At 35.4% G+C, this 25,124-nt stretch overlaps 1 protein-coding gene and 1 non-coding gene across 3 annotated transcripts in view; both read left to right on the top strand.

Annotated features, from left to right (window-relative positions):
• DPH6 (diphthamine biosynthesis 6) overlaps window positions 1–25,124 on the top strand; it is a 180,313-nt gene that overhangs the window by 3,588 nt on the left and 151,601 nt on the right. For both annotated transcript variants that reach the window (XM_053594773.1, XM_053594775.1), the window contains exons 2-3: window positions 35–129; window positions 5,641–5,834. In XM_053594773.1, coding sequence (XP_053450748.1) covers window positions 35–129; window positions 5,641–5,834 — 289 coding nt within the window. The remainder of the gene's footprint in view (window positions 1–34; window positions 130–5,640; window positions 5,835–25,124) is intronic.
• On the top strand, window positions 650–756 carry LOC128589338 (U6 spliceosomal RNA). The gene has a single exon (XR_008380932.1). It is a non-coding gene; the product is annotated as a U6 spliceosomal RNA (small nuclear RNA).

The following is a 25,124-nucleotide window of genomic DNA, read 5'->3' as shown; positions in this document are numbered from 1 at the left end:
TGGCCTGATACTTTACTATCGATTCATTTTTTAGTGGTGGAAAGGACAGCTGTTATAATATGATGCAGTGCGTTGCTGCTGGGCATCAGATTGTTGCTTTAGCAAATCTAAGACCAGCTGAAAATGAAGGTAAGTGTATGCCTTTATTGGGAAGTTGTCTAAATGAAACTCCAGCTTCATAATTACATTCTATTATATGCTGTATACAAAGACAAAAGAACCAGTATATATTCAGCATCTATTAGATCAGCGGTTCTCACCTTGTGGGTCACAACCCACAGGAACTGTATTAAAGGGCCATGGCATTAGGAAGGTTGAGAACCACTGTTAATTAGATGGTGTCCTCTGCATAGAATTTAGGATTAAGTGTTTTCACTTACATAGCCTTTAATTCTCATAATAACTCCTAAAGAAAGGTATTATTAATCTTATTTTTAATAGAGATACTGAAGCTCAAGAGTTTTTATGTTTGTCCAAAGTGAAACAGCACAAACTTAACAGAATTGAGACTTGAATCCTCTTACTTCAGAGTACACTGCCATTCCAGACAATATTGAAGTAGATAAGATATAGTCTCACCCCCCCAAGGAGCTTTGGAAGTAAGACATATATTGATCAATGATGCATGAATTTTTTTATTGAAAGGATAGTGCTCGCTTCGGCAGCACATATACTAAAATTGGAACGATACAGAGAAGATTAGCATGGCCGCTGCGCAAGGATGACACGCAAATTCGTGAAGTGTTCCATATTTAAAAAAAAAAAAAAGAAAGGATGTAGTTCACTTATAGTGGATATAAGCCAAAATGTGAGACTTGAGAACAAGTACAAAGCAATACATTGCTACTTTTCATATCTCTAGGGTGACAAGGGCATCCACTTATAATCACAGACCTCACTTTGACTCCTTTTTTCATTTTTTTCCTCTGGCGAATTCCCCAATAAAACTTTAAATATATGTGTGTGTGTGTATTTTCACCAATTTGCTTTTTATGCTCTCTTGTTATAAAACTGTAGTTCTCCTGTTGAACTTAATTTAATGTATTACTCCTTCTCATGTGACTCTTCTAGGAAGGTCTTTTTATCATCTCCCCTACTTCTTTCCAGGCTCCATGCTTTTACATTACTATTATTTTAAAATGAATTAACTGTGTAGTATATGTAAAAGTATTAATCATAGTTCCTGTTATGACATAGGCATCCTATAAATTCAGTTGAATCAGAATTAGCACTTCCCTCCCTTTTCTTTCTTCTCTGCTTCTTTCCTTCCTTCCTTCCTCCTCCTTTCCTTTCCTCCCTCTCTCCCTTCCTCCCTCAAGGCTACCAATCTACTATTTTTTCATTTCTATGACATTTTAAAAATTGTTTTCTCTTCATTTTAGTAGATGAACTATAAGCTTCTTGAAAGGAGAAATCATATCATCTGTCTTTCTTTGATTTCTTCTCAGTATTTGGGGCAGCTCTATATCTCTGATAGGAGTTCACGTGAAGTTTACTGGTGTATAATGAACTAACTTGTGTATAGTGAACTAACTGGTGTATAATGAACTAACTAGAATTGGCCCGGGAATAGTGAACAGTTATTTCAGTTAGATATTTGAATTTTCTTTTTTTTTTTTTTTTTTTATTAAATCATAGCTGTGTACATTGATATGATCATGGGGCAGATACTTGAATTTTCTTTCCTTCCATGATTAATGTGCAAGTGATGCTGGAAGTGATGTGGGGATTTAGAGACTAGAAGTGTTTTATAGGGGCTCAGCACCTATAGCACAGTGGTTACATGCCGGCCACATACACCGAGGGTGGTGGGTTCTAACCAGCCCTGGCCAGCTAAAGCACCAAAAACTGCAAGAAAAAAAATAGCCGGGCATTGTGGCAGGCGCCCATAGTCCCAGCTACTCGGGAGGCTGAGGCAAGAGAATCTCTTAAGCCCAAGAGTTTGATGTTGCTGTGACACCATGACACTCTACCAAGGATGACATAGTGAGATTCTGTCTCAGAAAAAAAAAAAAAAAAAAAGTTTTTATAGAAGAATAAGATGATCAGGTCCTGTACAGGGTCAGGGATAAATAGACATGCTAGGATTTTGTGCTGCAATTCTGATGATGAGTAATAGCTATTTTTTTAGAAATGAGAATTTTTAAAAAATATCTTCTAGTTCTGGCTTTAAATAAAAAATGGAAAACTTTTTGAGAGCGAATGGGAACCGTACTATAACTTCTATATTATAAAAGAAGCAGCGGAATCTCCTTTCAGGAGTCCCAAGGAAAGAAACTCTCTTACTCCTTGTGGCCAGTCAAGCAAGTAGGGATTTTTAAACTTTCTATTTTGAGAAGTCTTACTATTTAAAAAGTAGGTGTTTATATTAGTATAATAATAATGCTTTTCTGCTATATTATAATTTCCCTCCCTGGAGTTTCTATCTTGTTTTCAGCTTTTCTACATGAATCAGTGTATTTACCTTGTATGTAATCATTAATGTGTAATCTTCCTTGTGCTCTTGGTTCACCAGCGGGATGGTAAAATGGAAAGCAAAGTGTACCTTTAAATTGTACCTCTCAGTGGAATGGAAGCGTTTATTTGGGATAGTCTTAGTGGGAAAAAATATAATAGTAAATGGAATTAGAATATTATGAATTAAAAAGCAAGGGAAAAGCAGCTGAAACTATAGTGTTTATTGTAGAAGAGACTAGATAGCTGTGGGTTGGTAGATTGACAAGGTTTAGCTAATCTTGATTTAAAGTCAACAGGAAGTTGGGGATTATTGAATGATTCCTTGAATGACTTCTTTTTCCCCTAAGCATGTTGTAAAAAAAAAAAAGCACGAGGAAAACCCAGTAGAGATGACTCCAGTGTAAAGTTAGTTAGGGTGAATTTAGGGCACTCGATTTTATTGGGGAGTTTGAAAAAGAAATTATTCTTGTCAGCGGGGATAATGTGAACTTGCCATAAAATCCACAAAAGCATCTCTTTAAATTCGTAATAAGAACTTCTGTGGCATGTTAATTGAGGTCGTTCAAGCAACAGTGGAGCCTTTTGGTTTTATTTGATCTCACAAATAAAAGTTCCATTAATAAAAGTTACTTTGTGATTAGAGCTAAATGGAGCCTTAAAGGAAAATTATCTTGTCTGTTTTTGAAGCCAGTAAAATGTTTTCATTATTATGCTAACATCAGGATGTTTCTTGCTAACAAGCCCAAATTTCTTGAACTGTATTGATTTGATTGTATCAATATCCTTTAAAATGGATACATTTAAAGATCTAGTGAAACTTGAGATGAGAGAAAACTGAAACCTTTGGCTGTATCTCTACTTCTTTCCTTTTGGAATCAGGAGTAAAGAGATTTATAATAATAATGTCAGTATTCTGAATGAAGCCAATCTGTTGTGTGGGTTCAGAGATTTGATGAGACAAAATGGGATGGCGTATGTCGATGTTTTCAATTGTTGAAAGAGCATTTGTACTATGATTTTTCACTCCTTTAGATAGGATATTTTCACACTCAGTGGAAAGCTTGGACCTATTTGGCATATGTACTTATATACACACATAGGTATATGTCAAAATATTTTGTAAACTTTTTTTGTTAATAATATAGTATATGCATTTCCATGTCATTAAATATTATTTTACAATAGCATTTCCCATATGTCTTCTTTGGAACATAAATACCCCCATGGAAATATGTCCCAGGGATAGATTATTTTAAGAGACATTGAACTAATTAGAAAGAAAGTTCATACTTTCTTCTCTTGTTGGTGTACCTGAAAGTTTATTAGTCTAGAAAGAAATGCAGGAAAGACACCCATTTTACATTGCTTATCCCTATGTATTATAAACTTATTTGACATGGAATCATTTTTTCATCCCCTACCTATTAATATCATAAGGGATTTATAGTCCCATAATATAAGAACATACTTTAGAAAATGTTCATCTTCAAAATTTTATTAATGGCTACATGGTATTTTATTATATGAATAGGCTATAATATTTAATCCATTCTAAATAATATGATGAATATCTTTGCAAATAATTGTTGTATATATTCAGGATTCTTTCTAAAAGGAATGAGTTCAAAGGTCTGTTTCAGTATATTTCTAAGTTAATTTATATCATCAAAAGGTCTATAACTCACCTGTTTTTAATATTTTACCCACACTGATATTTGTAGAATCTTGTGATGATCAATTATTATCCTATTAAGTAGCTTGTTTTGTTTCTGTAAACATTTGCAACTGTTCTATCATTATTAAATATATATGTTTATATGTTTATATATGTTTATATGTTTTGTTGAAGTATTGAATGTAAAATGTACCAAAACATCTAAATATTTTTTTTACAAATATATGTCACATATTAGTAGAATTTAAGAAAGGTTTTTTCCTACAAGTATAGATGACTTTATGAATCACCTTTAATAATTTGAAAAATATTTATATAATAAAAATTTATAATTGAGTAATCAAAATTTATTAGATACATTACTCTGCTTTTTAAATGTTTAATGTATATAGTTTTAAAAATGTTTATATAACTGTATTTGTAATTGTCAATACAGATTATTAGAGCTGATATGAACCAGATGCAACTATAGACAAATAATGTACAATTCTTATTTTATTTCATAACATAATGAGAAATATAGTATAGTAAGCTTTTGTTTTCTTTTTTATTTTAGAATACTAGGGGGTACATGTTTTGTTTACATACCACGTTTTTGTACACATGGGCTCACTCAAAGTTGTACATGTGCCCTTCATTCAGTTAGTGTACACATGAGGAAAGTCCAGTAGAGATTTACCCATCTTTTCCTCCTCCCTCCCCACAGATTGATTTTCATTGAGATTTACTTCCATATGTGTTGATTGATTGGTTTCTATTTAGTATTGAGCATATTCATTTGTTTTTCTATTCTTGTGATGTTTGGCTTAGAAGAATGGTTTCCAGCTCCATTTAGGTTGTCACACAAAATACTAAATGTCCACTGTTTTTTTTTTTTTTTTTGGCCGGGGCTGGGTTTGAACCCGCCACCTCCGGTATATGGGGCCAGCGTCCTACTCTTTTGAGCCACAGATGCCGCCCCTAAATTGCCATTTTTTATGGCTGAGTAGTACTCCATGGTATGCATTTACCACATTTTACTAACCCATTCATGTATTGGTGGGCCCTTGGGTTGTTTCTATGTCTTCAAGATTGTGAATTTTGCTGCTATAAAAATTCAAGTTCAGGTGTCCTTTTTATAAAAGTAACTTTTTTCCTTTGGTATATATGTAGCAGTGGGATTGCTGGATCAATTTAAAGGTCTACTTTAAGTTCTTTGAGGTGTCTCCATACAGCTTTTCATAGAGGTTGGACTAGTGTATAGTCCCATCAGCAGTGTGTAAGAGTTTCTTTCTGTCCACATCCATACCAACATCTATTGTTTGGGGACTTTTTAATATAAGCCATTCTCACTGGGGTTAGGTAATATCTCATTATTGTTTTGATTTGCATTTCCATAATGATTAGGAATGTAGTAAGCTTTTAAGTTCAATGTTGACTACTCTTCAAGTAGTAAAACCTAGATGGGCTTTGAAATTCACTTCCTTTCCCTGCTGTTTTGTTGATTATTTCTGCTTTAATTGTTGCAGAGGGGTCTGATGAACTGGATAGCTACATGTATCAGACAGTGGGTCATCATGCCATTGACTTGTATGCAGAAGCAATGGCTCTTCCCCTGTATCGCCGAACCATAAGAGGAAGAAGCTTGGATACAGGACGAGTATACACCAAATGTGAAGGTGATGAAGTTGAAGATCTCTATGAGCTTTTGAAACTTGTTAAGGTATGCAGAGTAACCTATTGCATATATTGAATTTAGTTTATAATTTAGTAAATTGCATTCACTGAATTATTTAGTATTAGATAATTTCCATCTATTTGAAACCCAACTATTCTTTAAAAGGATATTTTGTCTTTTTTAGGGTAGGAAAAGCCCTAAAACTATTAGTATTTCTTCATAATAAGTGGTATTTTGAAAATAAGACTTTTGTTATATTTTGACATCCAGGATTATCAAGTGATATTAAACTAAGTTTTCTTTTCCTTGGGATATTGGAGCTGATGTCCATTTAGTCATTTTTTAAATGAATACTTTAATGCCTACTATATGTCTGGTACCTAGTACTAGACATTGGGCCTAGGGCAGTGATCAAATTAGGCAAAGGTCCATCTAATGGAGCCCACTTTCTAGTGGAAAAGGACACATAATAAACATCAATAACATGCTTGATGATGAAGAATACTAAGAGGAAAGGTGCTAGCACATGATGTCAGGGGGCGCTATGGATGTCAAGTAAGACCTTTCTGATACAGTAAAGATTAAGTAGATCTGAAGAAAGTGAGAGAGTGGGTGACCCTTATCTCTAGTGGAAGAGGTATGCATTAAATTGTTAAGATGCTGTATTTAAGAGTTTGGCAGCCATCGGCACTCATTGTTAATTTTTCTATACAGAAAATTTAGGAAAGAAAGTGTGGAGCTCATATGTCTTATTGGTACCATAACTAGTAAATGTTAATAGAGGTGATTTTATATTGAGAACATTATCTTTTCATTTTTGTTGATAGTCAACTATTTGAATGCTGTTTTTCTTAAGTGTGAATTTGTATCCAGTCAGCTATATAAGATATCTGAGCAAATACTGAATTTAAGTCTTTATTTCCAAGATGTCTTAACATTTTTTCATAAGGAAAAGTAGGACGATATCTATCCCTTCCTCTACCAAGGAACATTACATTCATTTTTTCACTTTTTAAAGTTTAGCTTTTTCAGAAGTTGTTTAATGAACTTGTGTCATGAAAATTTCTAGTTTCAAATAACTGCTTCAGTGTTATACTTTAAAATTGATACCAACCAAAGCTTAATATTAATTCAGAATTTTGATTCAAAAATACATAAAGCACTTAAATTCTTTTAATGTTTGCTTGATTAAAATAGTTCCTATTTTCTTCTGGACTGATCTCCCTGCAGACCAGTTGATCTCCACTCTAGACACCTAACCTTCCAATATTTCAATATTCTTATTCATTTCTAATTTTTTCCCCTGGGATAAATATACCTTTATGTTTATGAACTTCATCTTCATCCCTATAAAATGGGGTAATTATTATTATCTTCTCTGCCTGTGTGACAAGAGTGTTCTCAAGGATAAAACAGAAAAACAGCAGTGAAAGAGCTTGGAAAAAATGAGTAAAAAATGAGTTTTTACTTCAACTTGTTAATATGTTGTTTAGGATTCATGATACTGCATCCTCATTTATAAGTGAATTATGTTTGTAATTTCCCCTTTATAATAATATATTTTTTTTTCCAATTTTAATATCAGGTATATCCAGATTAAGTAGAATGATTTTGAAGTATTTCTTCTTTTTCTATTGTCCATAAGATTGGGTATGACCTGTTTTTTGAAATTATCTTTTATTTTTATTTATAAATGTTAGTTGTCTATTCTTTGATACTTCGGGGAAAAAAAAATAATAAGAAGTTAATTGATGACTCCATACTGAACCTCAGAGTCAAAGCCTTCTATAATAGACGTACTCTTATTTGACAATGTGAATGTTACTTTCTTTGCATTACTATTATTATTGCTTAAAAAAAAATAAAATAGTTCCTGTTTTCTATATGGGAACATATTCATTTTTATTTTTAAAAGAAACTGATAGGAAAACCCCTTAGAATAGTTCTATAATTTATTCTTCAGGTATATATATATCATAAGAAGTAGATAATTTTCAAAGGAAGTCTCAAGAACCTGGTTTCTTTCTCTGAGAAGATACATGCTAATAAATATTTTGATTATCAAACAAGGGGGAAGGCCTCTAAGAATTTCACTTTTCATGTTTGTCTCTCTGTAAAGGTACCGTTATGATCTTGACAGTTTTCACATTGAGGTGTGAATTACTGAGGGTGAATCCTGCATTTTCAGAATTTCTTTTTCAGGGTACAAAGAAGTTGAACATTAAGTTTTTAATATAAATCAATATTACAAAATGGTGAGAGTCAGACGAGAACTAATTGGATTGCCTTAAAAATTATAAACTTGATAACTTTGGAGAAGCTCTGTGATAATAATAGCACTCCAAGAAAGGGAAGGATGATAAATTACTAATCAATTCAATTGAAAATGCACATATTAGTAGTAATTAAGAAGAAATTTCCTCTTTGATCCATGCTGTCTTGGGAGAAATGGATGGTTGGCCATTATCTTTACAGTAACCCCGTCAGTTATGACATAAATTAATACTAATGTTAAATCTTGACAACTTCTGCTTTGGAAGTTCATACATGATAATTATAACTATAGTTGAAAGAGATGTTATCAAGTTGTCTGGGGCTAAATAGTTCCTTCTTTTTCTGTGTAGAAATATTAATTTGACTACAGGATATTCTAAGGATATAAATATCAGAAATATATTGCTTTTATGGAAGAGACTATATAACTAGGCTTTTATAGTTAAATCCACTTACGAAACACTGGTACAAAGATTACAATGGAGGTCTTACATATTCTAATGAATAATGGACTAATTATGGGAAAAATGAATGTAGAAAAGCTGTAATTTTTCAAGTTAGTCTTCACTTGTTCTAAGAAAAAGATAGAATTACATTTTTAATCCTTTGAATATTAATGGAATATTGAAGGCACTTAGATTTATTTTGATTTTAGTATTTATTCATAGCAGATTACATTATTGTTGTTGATCCACTCATGAATTGGTAGGCACACAGGATGATTCCACATCTTCGTATTTTGAATTGTGCTGCAATAAACATTCCATTGATAAAATGACTTTTTTTCCTTTGGATAGATATCCAGTACTGTGACTGCTGGATTAAATGGTAGGTTTACTTTTAGTTCTTTGAGGAATCTCCATACTGTTGTCCATAGGGGTTATACTAATTTTGCAATCCAACCTATAGTGTATAAGCTTTCCTTTCCGTCTTCATCTATGCCACCATATATTGTTTTTGGACTTTTTAATAAAAGCCATTCTAATGGGAAAGGTGATGTCACATTGTGGTTTTAATTTGCATTTTCCTGATAATTAGTAACATGAACATTTTTTCATATGCTTATTTGCTATTGTGCATAAATCAGTAGCATTCCTATACATCAATAGCAGTCAAGCTGATAGTCAAATTAAAAACTCAATACCATTCATAGTAACTACAAAGTAACTACAAAGAAAATAAAATACCTGGGAGTACACTTAACCAAGGAGGTAAAAGATCTCTACAAAGAGAACTAAGAAGCACCGAGGAGGGAAATCACAGATGACCACAAATAAATGGAAAGACATCATGTCCATGGATTGGTAGAATCAACATTGTTAAAATGTCTATACTATCCAAAGTGATATATAGATTCAATACAATTCCAATCCAAATACCAACATCACATTTTACACTTCTGGAAAAAAATAATTCTGCACTTCATTTGGAACCAGATAAGAGCCTGAATAGCCAAAGCAATTTAAAGGAAAAAAAAACCAAAAAAACAAAAAACTGTAGGCATCACATTACCAGACTTCAAACTGTACTATAAGGCTATAGTAACCAAAACAGTATGGTATTGGCACAGAAATAGAGACATAGACCAATGGAGCAGAGCAGAGATCCCAGATGTAAAACATCTCACATGCAGCCAACTGATCTTTGACAAAGCAGACATCAATATATAATGGGGAAGAGAAGCCCTATTTGATAAATATGGTGCTGGGGAAATTGGATGCCACATGCAAAAGAATGAAACAGGATCTATATCTCTCTCCACCCACAGAAATTAAATCAAGATGGGTAAAAGAGTTAAATATAAGGCATGCAACTATAAGAATTTTAGAAGAAATGTAAGAAAAACTCTAGATATTAGCCTAGGCAAAGAATTTATGAAAAAGACCCAAGTTACAGCAACCACCAAAGTAAATAAATGGTACTTGATCACATTAAGAAGTTTCTACACGGGGAGGGGCAAGATGGCCGACTGGAGCGAGCCTCCAACAAAAGCTCCTGTTCAGAGGGAAGGATAATGTCCAGAAAGTGCCCAATTAAGCTGAAGACTGGAAGCCGAGCTGAGAGAGAAGAGTGATAACTGCAACTTCAAGAAAGCAAATTTCAGGTACAAAATTCATCCCAAAAGAAAAGCATCCATCCCCCTCCGCCAAGAAAGTTGTTTTTTGGTTTTTGGGGTTTTTTTTTTGTTTTGGGGTGTTTTTTTTTGTTTTTTTTCTTTTTTCCCTTCATTTGCTCCCGTAGGTTTTCTACAGGTGAGCGGTGAACTGAGGACCTCTTGTCTCACGCCATGGGTGAGAGCTGTAGGAAGTGGGGGTCTGCTTACCCAGAGGGACCCTGTTATTGACACTGAACACTCTCTTGCAAGGCAGAAAAATTGACTAACGTTCCCTGCCATTCTGAACTTCCAGTCCACCCTTCCCCACTTGCCTGACAAACCAGAAGCCTAACCCCTGCAGAGACTGTGGGAGGAGGTTCATGAGCAACCTTCCTCCTACCAAGCGCCCTGCCCCCTGCCCGGCCAGAGCCTGCTAGAGCCGTGTGTCCCATGCCCTGCCCCCCATCCCCGTGCCTGCCCTGCCTCTGCGCCGTGCCCCTGCCTAGCCAGCAGCCAGAGTCGTGAGCCAAGCATGCTCTCCTTGCTAAAGTAACCGGGCACCAGGTACTGCCAGAACCGTGTGCAGCATCCCCCACCCAGCTGCTACCCTGTTTCCCCCAAAATAAGACAGTGTCTTATATTAATTTTTGCTCCCAAAGATGCTCTAGGTCTTATTTTCAGGGGATGTCTTATTTTTCCATGAAGAAGAATAGGTATACATTTACTGTTAAATGAAAATAAAGGAAATTTATTACCTGTATACAGTACCCCCACCCCTGTGCCACTGAACACCTTCACCAGACATCCCCCCCACCCCTTTATCAGACATTTCCCCCCTGGGGCCTGCCTGGGGACTGTCACTGGGCTGGCTGGGGCCTGGATCTGGGCTGGAGCAGGGTCTGCCACTGACTGAGAACCTTCAGTCATCATGCGGGCGGCCGCGAGCATCAGACAGTGTCACCAGAGACCAGCAATCACCACCTTTGCCACATCCCGTCCGCTCTGATCCTCCTGTTCTTCACGCATCTGCAAAAGTGTCCTCCTTTCTCCCGCCCCTCCCTCACTGCTCACTCTGACCTCTGCTCCGCCTGTACACAGCAGTGACGGCAGGACTCCGTGTAATTAACATTATTGGTTGCCAGACGCCAGTCGGGGCGGCCCTAGCAACCAGTTTACTGTAAATTAATTTTCATTCCAAGGCAGAGCCTGGGGGGGCTTATTTTCAGGGGGATGCCTTATATTTCACCCAGAAGGAAACCTGTGAGTAGGTCTTATTTTCAGAGGATGTTTTATTTTCGGGAAAACATGGTAGATCCATGTGCCCCATGCTCCTAGAGCTGCTCCTACAGCCAGAACTCTGTGACTGTGGCTGTGGCAGTCGCCTGGGAGCTGTGCAGGGTTCCTTCCCACAAAGATCCAGTAACAATAGAGCGAGCCTCCCAGAGTCTAATCTTGGAGAGGCATCTTCCCAACTCTGAAGACAGCCAGAGGAAACCAGAAACTTTATAGGGATACTGGTGCTGCAGAGAGTCGGGGCAAAGGTGCAGGGGCTGAGGGAGAAAAGCATTTGCTGACTTTTCACCCGCAGGATTAGACACACTCGCCAGTGGCTATTGAGTACCAAGGCAGGCAGGCCTCAGCTCCCCCAGCAAGCTGGTAGCCAAGGGTAGAGGCTGGGCCACGGGGGCATTGATCTTCCTTTGACTCTGATAGGCGCAAAGCCCCGGCACATCTGCTTATTGGAGGGAGCAATACCTCAGCCTTGTGGGGTCGCTGTGACTGGGCGTGAAAGAGGAGCAAAGTGGAGAAAGAGACTCAGCCCCCTGGTCCAACTGTGCTACCGGGCAGGCCTTTTTGATTCCACAGAGCACCGTAATGAGCCAAATTGGAGCAGCCAGTAGACCTCCACCATCTAGTTGCTGGAGACATTTCGAACTCTTCCACTTGAGAGTTCGTACTGACTGGGTCAACTGGTTTGGAACTCCTAACCTGGGCCAACTACCCAAGGACCCTTTCAGGTGGTACCCTGGTTGCGTGGTAACAGGAAGGGTTGATTTTCCTCTTCCAGTTGTTGTCCATGGGGGGGGGGTGGATTGTCTTAGTTGCTTGTATTTCTCCACAGCTAAGACTTCACCAGAGTCACTGATCCACTAGGATCGGACAAGAACCAGCTGAATACAAGACAGAGCTACCTAACCCCACCACACCAAGCAGGTTTCCTCAGCCTCAGACTGTGATACTGTATGGGTCCTTTGCAAAGCTATAGGAGAAAAAGCTACAGTCATCAGTACCCGATCCTTGACAAAGGGCTGGTTAACCACAACTCTAGGAACTCCCAATTCAGTTTCACCTTACCTGCCTATCCAGCCAATGGTGAAAAACAATCATGAGGCAAAATCAGCGGAAAAACCCTGGCAACGTGAATAATCAGAGTAGATCAACTCCCCCAAGGAACAATATGGCAGACATAGCACAAGACCCCATTTATAAACAAATGGCTGAGATGTCAGAAATTGAGTTCAGAATTTGGATAGCAAATGAGAACAACAGAATGGAGGTATAGATGGAATTAGAATTTCAAGGAATAATTAAAAAGATCTCTCAAGAATTCAACAAATTCGAAGACAAAATCACCAAAGATTTTGACACATTGAGGCAAGAACTTACAGCCCTCAAAGATCTGAGAAATATAGTGGAATCCCTCAGTAACAGAATGGAACAGGCAGTAGAAAGGATTTCTGATATTGAAGACAAAGTTTTTGAACACTCCCAAACACTCAAAGAGGAAAAAAAGTGAAGAACAAAAGCACATCATTCAGAGAGCTCTGGGATAATTTGAAGAGATCTAATATTTGCCTTATAGGAATATGTGAAGGTGATGAGGTTGTTGCAAAGGATACAGATGCTTTACTTCATGAAATAATCAAAGAGAATTTTCCAGACATGCCAAGAGATTCTGAAATTCATTCAGATAGCAGACAGTTTCAGAACACCAGCACGACTCAACCCAAATAAAAATTCTTATAGACACATTATAATCAGCTTTGCCAAAGTTAATATGAAGGAGAAAATTCTGCAAGCTGCAAGACATAAGAATACCATAACCTACAAGGCAAAAAATAATAGAATGACTACAGATCTCTCTGCTGAAACCTTTCAAGATAAAACAGGGTGGTCATCGACCTTTAATCTCCTTAAACAAAATAACTTTCAACCCGGGATCCTATATCCAGCTAAACTGAGTTTGATCTGGTTTAATATACACAAGTCTATAAACATTATTCACTGTATCAACAGAAGAAAAACTAAAAACTATATGATCCTCTCAATAGATACAGAAAAAGCATTCGACAAAATCCAGCATCCTTTTCTAATTAGAACACTGAGGAGTATAGGCATAGGTGACACATTTCTGAAACTGATTGAAGCTATTTATGACAAACCCTCAGCTAATATTTTACTGAATGGAGTCAAACTGAAAGCTTTTCCTCTTAAAACTGGAACCAGACAAGGTTGTCCTCTGTCACCATTACTATTCAACATAGTGCTAGAAGTTCTAGCCAATAAAATTAGACAAGACAAGAAAATAAAAGGCATCCAAATCGGAGCAGAGGAGGTTAAACTCTCCCTCTTTGCTGATGATATGGTCTTATCCTTAGAGAACCCTAAAGACTGAACCGTAAGACTCTTGGAAGTCATTAAAAAATACAGTAATGTTTCAGGATATAAAATCAATGTCCACAAGTCAGTTGCTTTTGTATATGCCAACAACAGCCAAGATGAGATGTTAATTAAAGACACAACTCGCTTCACCATAGTCCCAAAGAAAATGAAATACTTAGGAATATACATAAAAAAAAAGAGATGAAGGACCTCTATAAAGAAAATGTAACCTTAAGAAAGGAAATAGCAGAGGACTTTAAAAAAATGGAAGAATGGGGTGGTGCCTGTGGCTCAGTGAGTAGGGCGCCGGCCCCATATGCCGAGGGTGGCGGGTTCAAACCCAGCCCCGGCCAAACTGCAACCAAAAAATAGCCGGGCGTTGTGGCGGGCGCCTGTAGTCCCAGCTGCTCGGGAGGCTGAGGCAAGAGAATCGCGTAAGCCCAAGAGTTAGAGGTTGCTGTGAGCCGTGTGACGCCACAGCACTCTACCCGAGGGCGGTACAGTGAGACTCTGTCTCTACAAAAAAAAAAAAAAAAAAAAAAAAATGGAAGAACATACCATGCTCATGGCTGGGAAGAATCAACACTGTTAAAATGTCTATACTTCCCTGGCAGCGGCCCCATATGCTGAGGGTGGAGGGTTCAGGCCCAGCCCCAGCCAAACTGCAACAAAAAAATAGCCGGGCGTTGTGGCGGGAGCCTGTAGTCCCAGCTGCTTGGGAGGCTGAGGCAAGAGAATCGCTTAAGCCCAAGAGTTAGAGGTTGCTGTGAGCCGTGTGACGCCACGGCACTCTACCCGAGGGCGGTACAGTGAGACTCTGTCTCGACCAAAAAAAAAAAATGTCTATACTTCCCAGAGCAATTTACCAATTCAATGCCATCCCTATTAAAATACCAACATCCTATTTTCAAGACTTGCAAAAAATGATTTTGCGTTTTGTATGGAACCAGAAAAAACCCCGTATAGCTAGGGCAATTCTTAGTAATAAAAACAAAGCTGGGGGTATCACCACACCACATTTTAGGCTGTATTAAAAGGCCCTAGTGGTCAAGACAGCATGGTACTGGCACAAAAATAGAGACAAAGACGTTTGGAATCAAATAGAAAACCAGGAAATGAAATCAACAACTTACAGCCACCTAATCTTCGATAAACCAAACAAGAGAGTCCACTGGAGAAAGATTCCCTATTCAATAAATGGTTCTGGAAGAATTGCATATCCACATGTAAAAGACTGAAACTGGACCCACACCTTTCTCCACTCACAAAAATTGATTAAAGATGGATAAAGGACTTAAATTTAAGTCATGAAATAATAAAAATCCTCAAAGAAAGAATAGGAAAAATGCTGGAAGATACTGGCCTGAGGAAAGATTTTATGAGGAAGACTGCCATGGCAATAGCAACAACAGCAATAATAAACAAATGGGATTAATTAAACTGAAAAGTTTCTGTACAGCCAAGGAGACAACAACCAAAGCAAATAGACATCCTACCCAATGGAAAAAGATATTTGCATATTTTGAATCTGACAAACACTTAATAACCAGGATTTATACAGAACTTCAATTCACAAGAAAAAAACCAACAATCCCATACATTAATGGGGAAGTGAGATGAATAGAATCTTCTCCAAAGACAACAGATGAATGGCCAGCAATCATATGAAAAAATGTTCATCATCCCTAATTATTAGAGGAATGCAGATTAAAACCACCCTCAGCTATCACCTAACCCCAGCAAGAATGGCCTATATCACAAAATCTCAAAACTTCAGATGCTGGCACAGATGTAGAGAGAAAGGGACAGTTTTACACTACTGGTGGGACTGCAAACTAATACAACCTTTTTGGAAGGAAGTATGGAGAAACCTCAAAAAACTCAACCTAGACCTCCCGTTTGATCCTGCAATCCCATTACTGGGCATCTATCCAGAAGGAAAAAAAAACCTTTTATTATAAAGACACTTGTACTAGGCTGTTTATCACAGCCCAATTTACAATTGCCAAAATGTGGAAACAACCTAAATGTCCTTCAACCCAGGAATGGATCCGTAAGCTGTGGTATATGTATACCATGGAATATTATTCAGCCATTAAAAAATGGAGATTTTACAGCATTTGTACTAACCTGGATGGAGGTGGAACACATTATTCTTAGTGAAGCATCACAGGACTGGAGAAGTATAAATCCTATGTACTCGATTTTGATTTGAAGACAATTAATGACAATTAATGACACGGGCATGGGAGAAGGGGAGAGCAGACAGAGAAGGAGGGAAGGGTGAGGGAAAGGAAAAGAAGAAAAAAAAAAAGAAAAGAAAATTGTGACTAATTTTCACATAAATTGGTTTTAATTTTGATGAAAGTATATTACTTAAACATTAATTTTTAACTCAATTTGTTAATATGTTGTTTAGGATATTGTATCTTCATTTATAAGTGACATATGTTTGTGATTTCTCCAATTTTAATATCAGGTGTACCCATATCAAGTAGAATGGTTTTGATGTACTTCTTCTTTTTCTATTGTCTGTAAGATTTAGCATGATGTTTTTTGAAATTATCTTTTACTTTTATTTATAAATATTAGTTGTCTGTTTTTTGTTACTTAAAAAAAAATAAGAAGTTAACTGATGACTCTAAACTGAATCTCAGAGTCAAATCATTCTATAATAGACATACTCTTATTCAACAATGTGAATGTTACTTTATTTGCATTATTATTTTATTTTTTATTTTTTATTTTTGGCTGGGGCTGGGCTTAAACCCTCCACCTCTGGCATATGGGGCCACGCCCTACTCCTTTGAGCCAGAGGTGTCGCCTCTTTGCATTATTATTATTATTATTGCTTAAATTTCAATGTAGCAATTGTCTGATTCCTTTTCTGAATGTATTTATGTTTGTTCATTCTTTACAAGGTTTTTGTTTCTAGTCCTTATCTTAAACATTATTATTGTTATTAAATTTCAAGTCTTTTTAATTTTGTGAAGGCAAAAAAATAAATGGAAACCTAATTAACACATGTATATGTAAAAATAAAAATAAATAAAAATTGAAAAAAACTAAAGCAATCTACGGGTTTAATGCAATCCCTATTAAAGCACCTCTGTCATACTTTAAAGACATGGAAAAATTAGTACTTCATTTTATGTGGAAACAGAAAAAAACCTTGAATAGCCAAGACATTACTCAGAAACAAAAACAAATCAGGAGGAATCACACTTCCAGACTTCAGACTATACTATAAATCAATAGTGATCAAAACAGCATGGTACTGGCACAAAAATAGAGAAGTAGATGTATGGAACAGAATTGTGAAGACCAAGAGGTGAACCCACACACTTACGTCATTTGATCTTTGATAAGCCTATTAAAAATGTAAAGTGGGGGTAAGATTCCCTATTCAACAAGTGGTGCTGGGTGAATTGGCTGGCGACCTGTAGAAGACTGAAACTGGACCCACACTTTTCTCCTCTAACAAAAATTGACTCTGACTCGTTAAAGGACTTAAACTTAAGACATGAAACTATAAAAATTCTTAGAGAGTGCAGGGGAAAGGCTTGAAAAAATTGGCCTGGGAGAATACTTTATGAAGAGGACTCCCCAGGCAATTGAAGTAACATCAAAAATACATTACTGGGATCTGATCAAATTAAAAAGTTTCTGCACTGCCAAGAACACACTAAGTAAAGCAAATGGACAGCCCTCAGAATGGGAGAGGATTTTTGCAAGTTATATTTCTGGCAAAGGTCTAATAACCAGAATCTACAGAGAACTCAAACTTATTACTGAGAAAAAAACAAGTGATCCCATTTCATTGTGGGCAAGACACATGAACAGAAGCTTCTCTGAAGAAAACAGACGCATGGTCTACAGTCACATGAAAAAATGCTCATCATCTTTAATCATCAGAGAAATGCAAACCGAAACTACTCTGAGATACCATCTAACCTCCAGTAAGAGTAGCCCACATCACAAAATCCCAAAATTACAGATGTTGGTGTGGATGTGGAGAAAAGGGAACACTTCTGCACTGCTGGTGGGAGTGCAACCTAGTATGTTTCTTTCGTAAGGAAGTTTGGAGAACACTCGGGGATCTAAATGTGGACCTACTGTTTGATCCTGCAATTCCCCTTCTAGGTGTATATCCAAAGGACCAAAAATCGTTTGGCAATAAAGATATTTGCACCAGATTGTTCACTGCAGCTCAATTCATAATCATCAAGTCTTGGAAGAAGCCCAAGTGCCCATTGACCCATGAATGGATTAATAAATTGTGGTATATGTATACCATGGAATACTAAAAAGCATGAAAAAAAACGGAGACTTTATTTCTTTTATGTTTACATGGATGGAGCTGGAAAATATTCTTCTTGGTAGAGTATCTCAGGAATGGGAAAAAAAAATCCAATGTACTCAGTACTACTGTGAAACCAATTTATAATCACTCACACTTGCATATGAAAAATGAAACAAAACTATAGCCTAGAATGAAGGAGGGAAGGAGAGGGAGAGGAGAAAGAAGGGGGGTGGGTTGATAGAGGGAGAGTTAGTAGGGGGACCACACCTATGGAGCATATTGCAAGTACAGGTTGGATCTATCAGGTGTAGAACACAAATGTCTTAATGCTATAATTGGGTAAATGAGGTGAAGGCTATGTTGATTAGTAGGATGTAAGCACTCCAATTTATACAAATAATCAACACATTGAATCCCATAATGGCATAAATGTATTTATGATCTATGTACAAATGACTTAATAAAAAAAATATATATATATATAAATAAAAATTTTCTACATTGCTAAGGATATAATCAACAGAGAAAATAGACAACCTACAGGATAAGAGAAAATACTCAAAATGTGTATATATATATATATATAAACAGCTAATAGCAAGAATCTACAAATATACTATATAGTATAACATTATTATAAATTGTATTTGTGTAAGTATATGCATAGAAAAATATCTGAAGGATCTATTAGTCTGAATATATACAGAATTAAGAGTGTTTGTATAATTTTTGCACATTTGAAGTTTCTAATTTTGCTTTTGAAGCTTCTTTGTTGAAGATTTGTCCTGTTACTTAAAAATGCATAGAATGGTATTTGAGGAAAGGAAACCTGATAATCAACAGGATGTCAGCCATTCCCCACGTCCCTTCTGAAGGTTCATGAGGAGCCTGTTTTTCTTTCAGAGCAGGTTCTTAAAATCTATGTGTGAGAGATTTTATTTTTTTATTTTATTTTCTAACTGTGACAAATGCCTATCGTTTTTTAAACAGAAAAGCCAATGTCCCAGTTAGGTGCATGGAGTTATTTTCATTCACCCTCAGTCCTGTTGTGTTAATACTAAGCAGAGACAGCCCGACTGGTGGTGAAAGATGGTAAACCAGCCTCAGGGCTTTTTCTGGTCAGTCCTAAACCTCTGATTGCCACGTTTTCCTAATTTCCCATTTCCAGGGCATCACTAGAGTGACCTTGCTTGCTTAATATGATGCTCTGAATCTGCAAGATTTTCACATGCATTTGCAAGCGGGCTGCCGGGCGATTGTTTACAGGACTCCAAATGAACTGTGCACTCACAGCAAGTTTGATAAACACACATTTCCTCCTTTTATCAGTGAGATTGCAGAATGTGAAGTATGAGTTTCCAGTTTTACTCATTCCCCTCAACCCTTTTCCTGTTTAAAAACTTAGACATACTAATTGAATGCTGATCTGTCCCTGTTTTTCATTCTACTTACTGGTAGTTGACAGCTTAGCTAGATACTTACCTAGGCAAGATTTGGCAAACCTTCAGAAATAAATTTTCCATGTATTCGACTTAAAGAAGATTCATCCCAAGGAATGTGAGTGCTAATTAACAGTAATGACTGCTAATCACTTTGCTTTTTATACTCCTTTAGGAGCACTGCTATTATCTAATGTAGTTAAGTAAAATGCTTGTATGTGAATCAACAGTGCTGCATCCTTTTAGCAGCTATTGCACACAATCAAGCTTTGCATAAATTACAGTTAAGTAAAATGGATTTTAATATGCTATGTTTCTAATAGTTAACTAAAATATCTAGTTAAGTATCCCAAATATTAAAAAGACATTACCTGATTTTTTTTCTTTGCACTCATCTTATGGTAGATGAAAAACAATATTGCAAATAAATTTTCTCATAGTTCATGACACTTTCTCTTAGGTTTCTTCAAAATTGCATGTAACTCTTCTTGGTCCCAGCAACACTTTGATTTGGTTTTAAGTGTTTATTTTAGCAGATCAATGAAAAGCAATAGGCTTGTGTTTAATTTTTCTGAATTCATGCATTTACTTCCTAAAGGACCTTACAGATTCTTTAAATTATAAAGTCCATTTATATAAACTTGGTTCATAGAATTGTGCATTCAACATTCATTAAAAAGGGTTGTTTTATTATGTTTAGTGTATTACTAGACTATTATAAAAGCTTTCTGTTTATTTACATGAATTCAGCATACCTACAAACTGCCTTGCCTCAGGAGGAGACTAAACAGAACTCATAAATTAATAATTTAAGGGCGTAATACTCAAGTAGCATTTTGGTAAAGTTAATAAGTTAAAGCTTTAGAGTCAGTACTAGCCACTTTAACAATGCTTTACTTTTGACTTTTATTGGCTGAAAATAAGTTGTTAAACTGTGGCTTTTGTAATAAAACTTATTCTATGTACCATCCAAACCCCCTTCCCCTCTTTTGATTTATGAGTAGGTTGACATATTACTGAAGAATTTTTAACACTTTCACAGTTCGGCACTTTGATTTCGGAGAAGGTGCTAATCTCTGTGGAAGTTTGAGAGTGACAAAATGAGTTGTATACTGTTTTTCTAGGGAACTTGTGATTCTTTATTAGAGGCCTTAGTTTTGTGATAGTACTGTATTATGTTGATTTATCTAACATGTGATGTGCTGGTATGACTAGATATATGTTAATGGAATATCTTTCTTGTTTGATATATTATCTAATGGGTTTGGTCAGGATTTTGTAATTCTCATAGCTAATGTTCATGTTTCTACAGAGATTCAGGTCATTATTTTTAAATTATCAAAATTAGATAATTTTCCTTTTACTTTTGTACTATTTGTACTTTCAAAAATTTAAATTTTTGGTGAACAAACAAGTAGAAAAAAATTAAGTGGTAGTATAACAGAAACTTTATATTGTATATGTTTGTCTTATTGTATACATTGCAAGCATATATATTTTAAAAATTTTGACACTGTACTTAATTGAATTTAGTTCCAAAGAATTATAACAGGAGTGATGTGAGAGAATAGAAAATATATGGAAATTTAATGCTATCCAATGAAATTATAAGATTTGTAAGTGTTGTTGTATTATACTTTACTTATTTTATGTCCTACTAATATTTTACAATAGCACAGAATGCATGTCTATGTGGAAATACTTGCTTCTTTATGAGTTTCTATGTGTAATAAAATTATGGTTATTTTTATTGAAAACCAAAAAACAAGTTTGGTTTTCAGTTTTGATTTTTTCTTTTTTTTTTTTTTTTTACAGCATGTTTACTTTCATGTGAAAGTGATTGATCTGTAGCTGTCATTTTACCAAAGAGGGGACAAATGGAATTGGCCTTTTACACAAAAGTATGCAAACAGACTGCATTCTTTCTCTTGATAGAATTACAGAAGGATTGCATGTGGTGCCACATTCATTTTCCTATTGATTGTGAAAAGGATTCTGCAATGGGGTGCTGTTTCCAATGGATAAGGAGGTGCTATGATTAGTTACCTTTCTCATGAAAGCACTACAAAGGGAAATGCAAAATGTGTGCAGTGCAGTGTTCTCAATTTGACAGTTGTTTTTGTTAAGTTTTTTTTCCCCATTGAAGTCCAGCCTATTTTGGAAAAACATACATTTGTTTTTTTCTTTTCCTTAGTAGATTAGCTTAGTAGATTTCCATTCATTTGACCCTTTAGTGAAATTATACCTTATAGACGGTATTCTTTTTTTAGACTTCTTTTGTAAGGCTTCAAAGCTGATGCAACAGTGCCCTCTGTAGTCTTTTAGTGAATAGTAGATAGACGTAGATGATTTGGAATATTCCAGTAAGAAGCAGGATATTTCAGTTTAATTTTTGTTCAGACAAGAGACCCCTTTTTTCTAAGTAGACATTCTTGTTTTTCACCAGCGGCTTTACTTTAAACAAAGAGAACAAAAGACCATTCTGAGTTTTCATTTAGAATTATTGGCTACCTCTTGTTGTTACCCCATGGTAAATCTCAAATTTTATCAGACATTCATCAGAGTAATTTGAGATAGATGGAATCTTACAAGCTATACTGTCTCTTCATGAAATATCTTTTTGAAGTTGAAGTCTGCTAGGAATATTTTAAGGAATAATTTGGTTTCTTTGTACTTGTTTCTTTTACATAATTAGAATCTGAGTAGGCTGCCTAAAACTTTAACTTTTACTTATTTCTGAATTGGGTAACCCAGGCTTTATACATGACATTATTTAAATTCAAACCAAAGGAGTCACACAATGACTCAATTATTTGTCATTCATTAGCATTGATTTAAATTTTAGATTTCCCTTCTCATTTTGGTTACCTATTATATTGTACATGCACGTGTTGATAGCTAAATTTTTTCATTGTAAATACAACTAGATGTGAAGTTATCGATAATAAAAGTAGGCATCATATTTAGATGAGTAGGAGAGCAAAATTTTAGGGATCAAATTTATTTTCCTTCTGAAAGTGTTTTAGTAAAAAGTACATGACCCAAATCATACTTTCTCTGTGTATTCACTATATAATATTGAACACATTTCTTAACCTCTGAGCCTACTTTCTCATCTGTAAAATGGGAGTAAAAATAGCTGATCTCTTTGAGCTTTTTATGATGGATTAAAGATAATATATATTAATTAGCCAGGTCATTATAGAAGCTCAAATGTTAACTTCAAAAACCACTGTATGAAGGTAAATGGGTTTGTTTTATTGAGGAAGTTTTAATATAAAATCTAGAACACACTTAATACACTTTAGATTTAAAAAATTATCCTTATATGTGGCAACTTTAGGTGATTTATGTGAATCTAAACTATGACATAGCATCTAGGTAATGTGGACCAACAAAATGAGGTTGCATTAACTTTCAATTTCCTATATACATCATTCCCAAACTTTTAATAAAGGCCGTCTTTGTAAACTTTGTTTTAGTAGTAACAACAAACCAAAATTTGGCGACGTGAATATGATGATAACTAAAACTCAGAAAAAAACAAAACAGGGGTGTTTAATTTTTCTCCTTTAGTATTCTTGGAAATACTTAAGTTACTTTTTCATTTACTTGGGTTCTTAGCAGTAGTTTAGAGCCCTTATTCATGTTTTCTGCACTAGCTATAAGGAAGATTGATGTTTAAAATAGATGAGGGTGGGGCTTTTCTGATTGAAATGGAGAGAGGACCTCATGTCCCTCCCTTTGAAGGAACAAAGTTTAAACTGTATTGTTTATTTATGTGTATGTGTGTGAGTATACAGCACATCACACACACACTTCTTTTGTATAAAGGCTTTGTATTACTTTGGTTTGAATTCATAGCACCTAATTCTGCACCTGGCACATAAAAGATGCTCAATTAATATGAGCTGCGTTGAGAATATTTTCGAAAATCAGGCCTTCCTTTATTTATTTATATATAAATATTTATATTTATGTATAGGACTTCAAACACCATGTGTATAAAAATGCATAATTTTATGTAGCCATATAATATTAAAGTAATTGTTCTCTGTGAACCATTTTAAACACATACACTTGTAGCATAATTCATCAGTTTATTTTTAAAAAATTAAACTGTCAGCCAGGCGTTGTGGCGGGCGCCTGTAGTCCCAGCTACTCGGGAGGCTGAGGCAAGAGAATCGCTTCAGCCCAAGAGTTAGAGGTTGCTGTGAGCCGTGTGACGCCACGGCACTCTACCAAGGGCGGTACAGTGAGACTCTGTCTCTACAAAAAAAAAAAAAAAAATTAAACTGTCTATTTACAAATAATAATGGAAAATAAAAATATTTATAATTTGTTTTCACAATGATTAAAAAGTATTTTATTCCATAGTGGTGTATTTAGATAAAGATTCAGACATTTCAGATGACCCAACAATAAAAAATAATCTTACACAAAGAACTTCAGATTAAATTTTCTCCACATTGAGTAAAGGGTTATTTTTCTTGTAAAGTTCTTATTTGTGTTTCCTATTTATTTCATGTAATCTTGAATATAATCTGCTATTTTTATTATATCACTTCTGTTAAAATTGAGAACTGTAAAAGTATCTTTTTGATCATTATAAAGAAGGGACTCATGTTTTATTTTAGGTTGATAGCATGAAAATGAACAAGTTCCTCAGAACCAAATATGATAGTTCTTTTTAAAGTAATAACCAGTTGCAGTAAGAAACATGTTTAAAATTAAATTCTGGCTTACAAAACTGACAGGATGTTGTCTACTGAAGGAAAAAAAAATTGAATAAGGTATTTTTTCTTTGCAACGAGAGTACCAAATTAAGAATCCACTTAATTAAAATAGTGATAAATGTAGATTACATTAGTGAAGACAGTGAAATACAGCTGCTCTGTCTAGTGAGAGCCTGCATAATTTACCAGGACTGTACAAAGAAGAAATGGAGCAGCCACTGCAGACTGCTAGAGAAAACGTCCTGTTTATTCTATATACATTTCTTTTTTTAATTAAAATGTCAGTGATAATTTTATAGCAGTCCTCCAAAAAAAAAATCATTCTTTAAATTTTTTCAACATGGTAGACTGTGAGATGAGATCATTACTGCTGCTGAATGAAACAGATTAAACCTGAGAAAAAATAGCATGCTATTATTTTTTATTAATTCAGTTTTTATATTTTTGAATTGATATTGAAGTGTGTGATAATTTTTTTTTCACATAAGTATTGCATGAGAGAAAGTGGCAAAATCTTTGAGCATGCATTTAATTTTGAAATCTTTTGGAGCCACATACAAAATTTGGTAGAGCCAGAAGTAGTACTGCTTACAAATAGAGGTATAGGTATGTATACGAGGAATTCTTATGGTTGGGCAGACACCTCCTGGGCATATCCCAGGATCATCTGTTTCCTCCTCAGCTCTATCACTCGGTTGTGATTAGGGGAGCTATGTTGCACATTAATAAATGAGACCAAAAAAGTAATTGTCTGGAGACCAAAAGAGTGGTTAAGAACCTGATACACTATATATTTTTATCCTTTACTTTAATGATGACCAGTGA

The sequence above is a fragment of the Nycticebus coucang genome, chromosome 6 (assembly GCF_027406575.1).
Source record: "Nycticebus coucang isolate mNycCou1 chromosome 6, mNycCou1.pri, whole genome shotgun sequence".
NCBI classification, from domain to species: Eukaryota; Metazoa; Chordata; class Mammalia; order Primates; family Lorisidae; genus Nycticebus; species Nycticebus coucang.
This window is presented reverse-complemented; position numbering and strand designations above follow the sequence as displayed.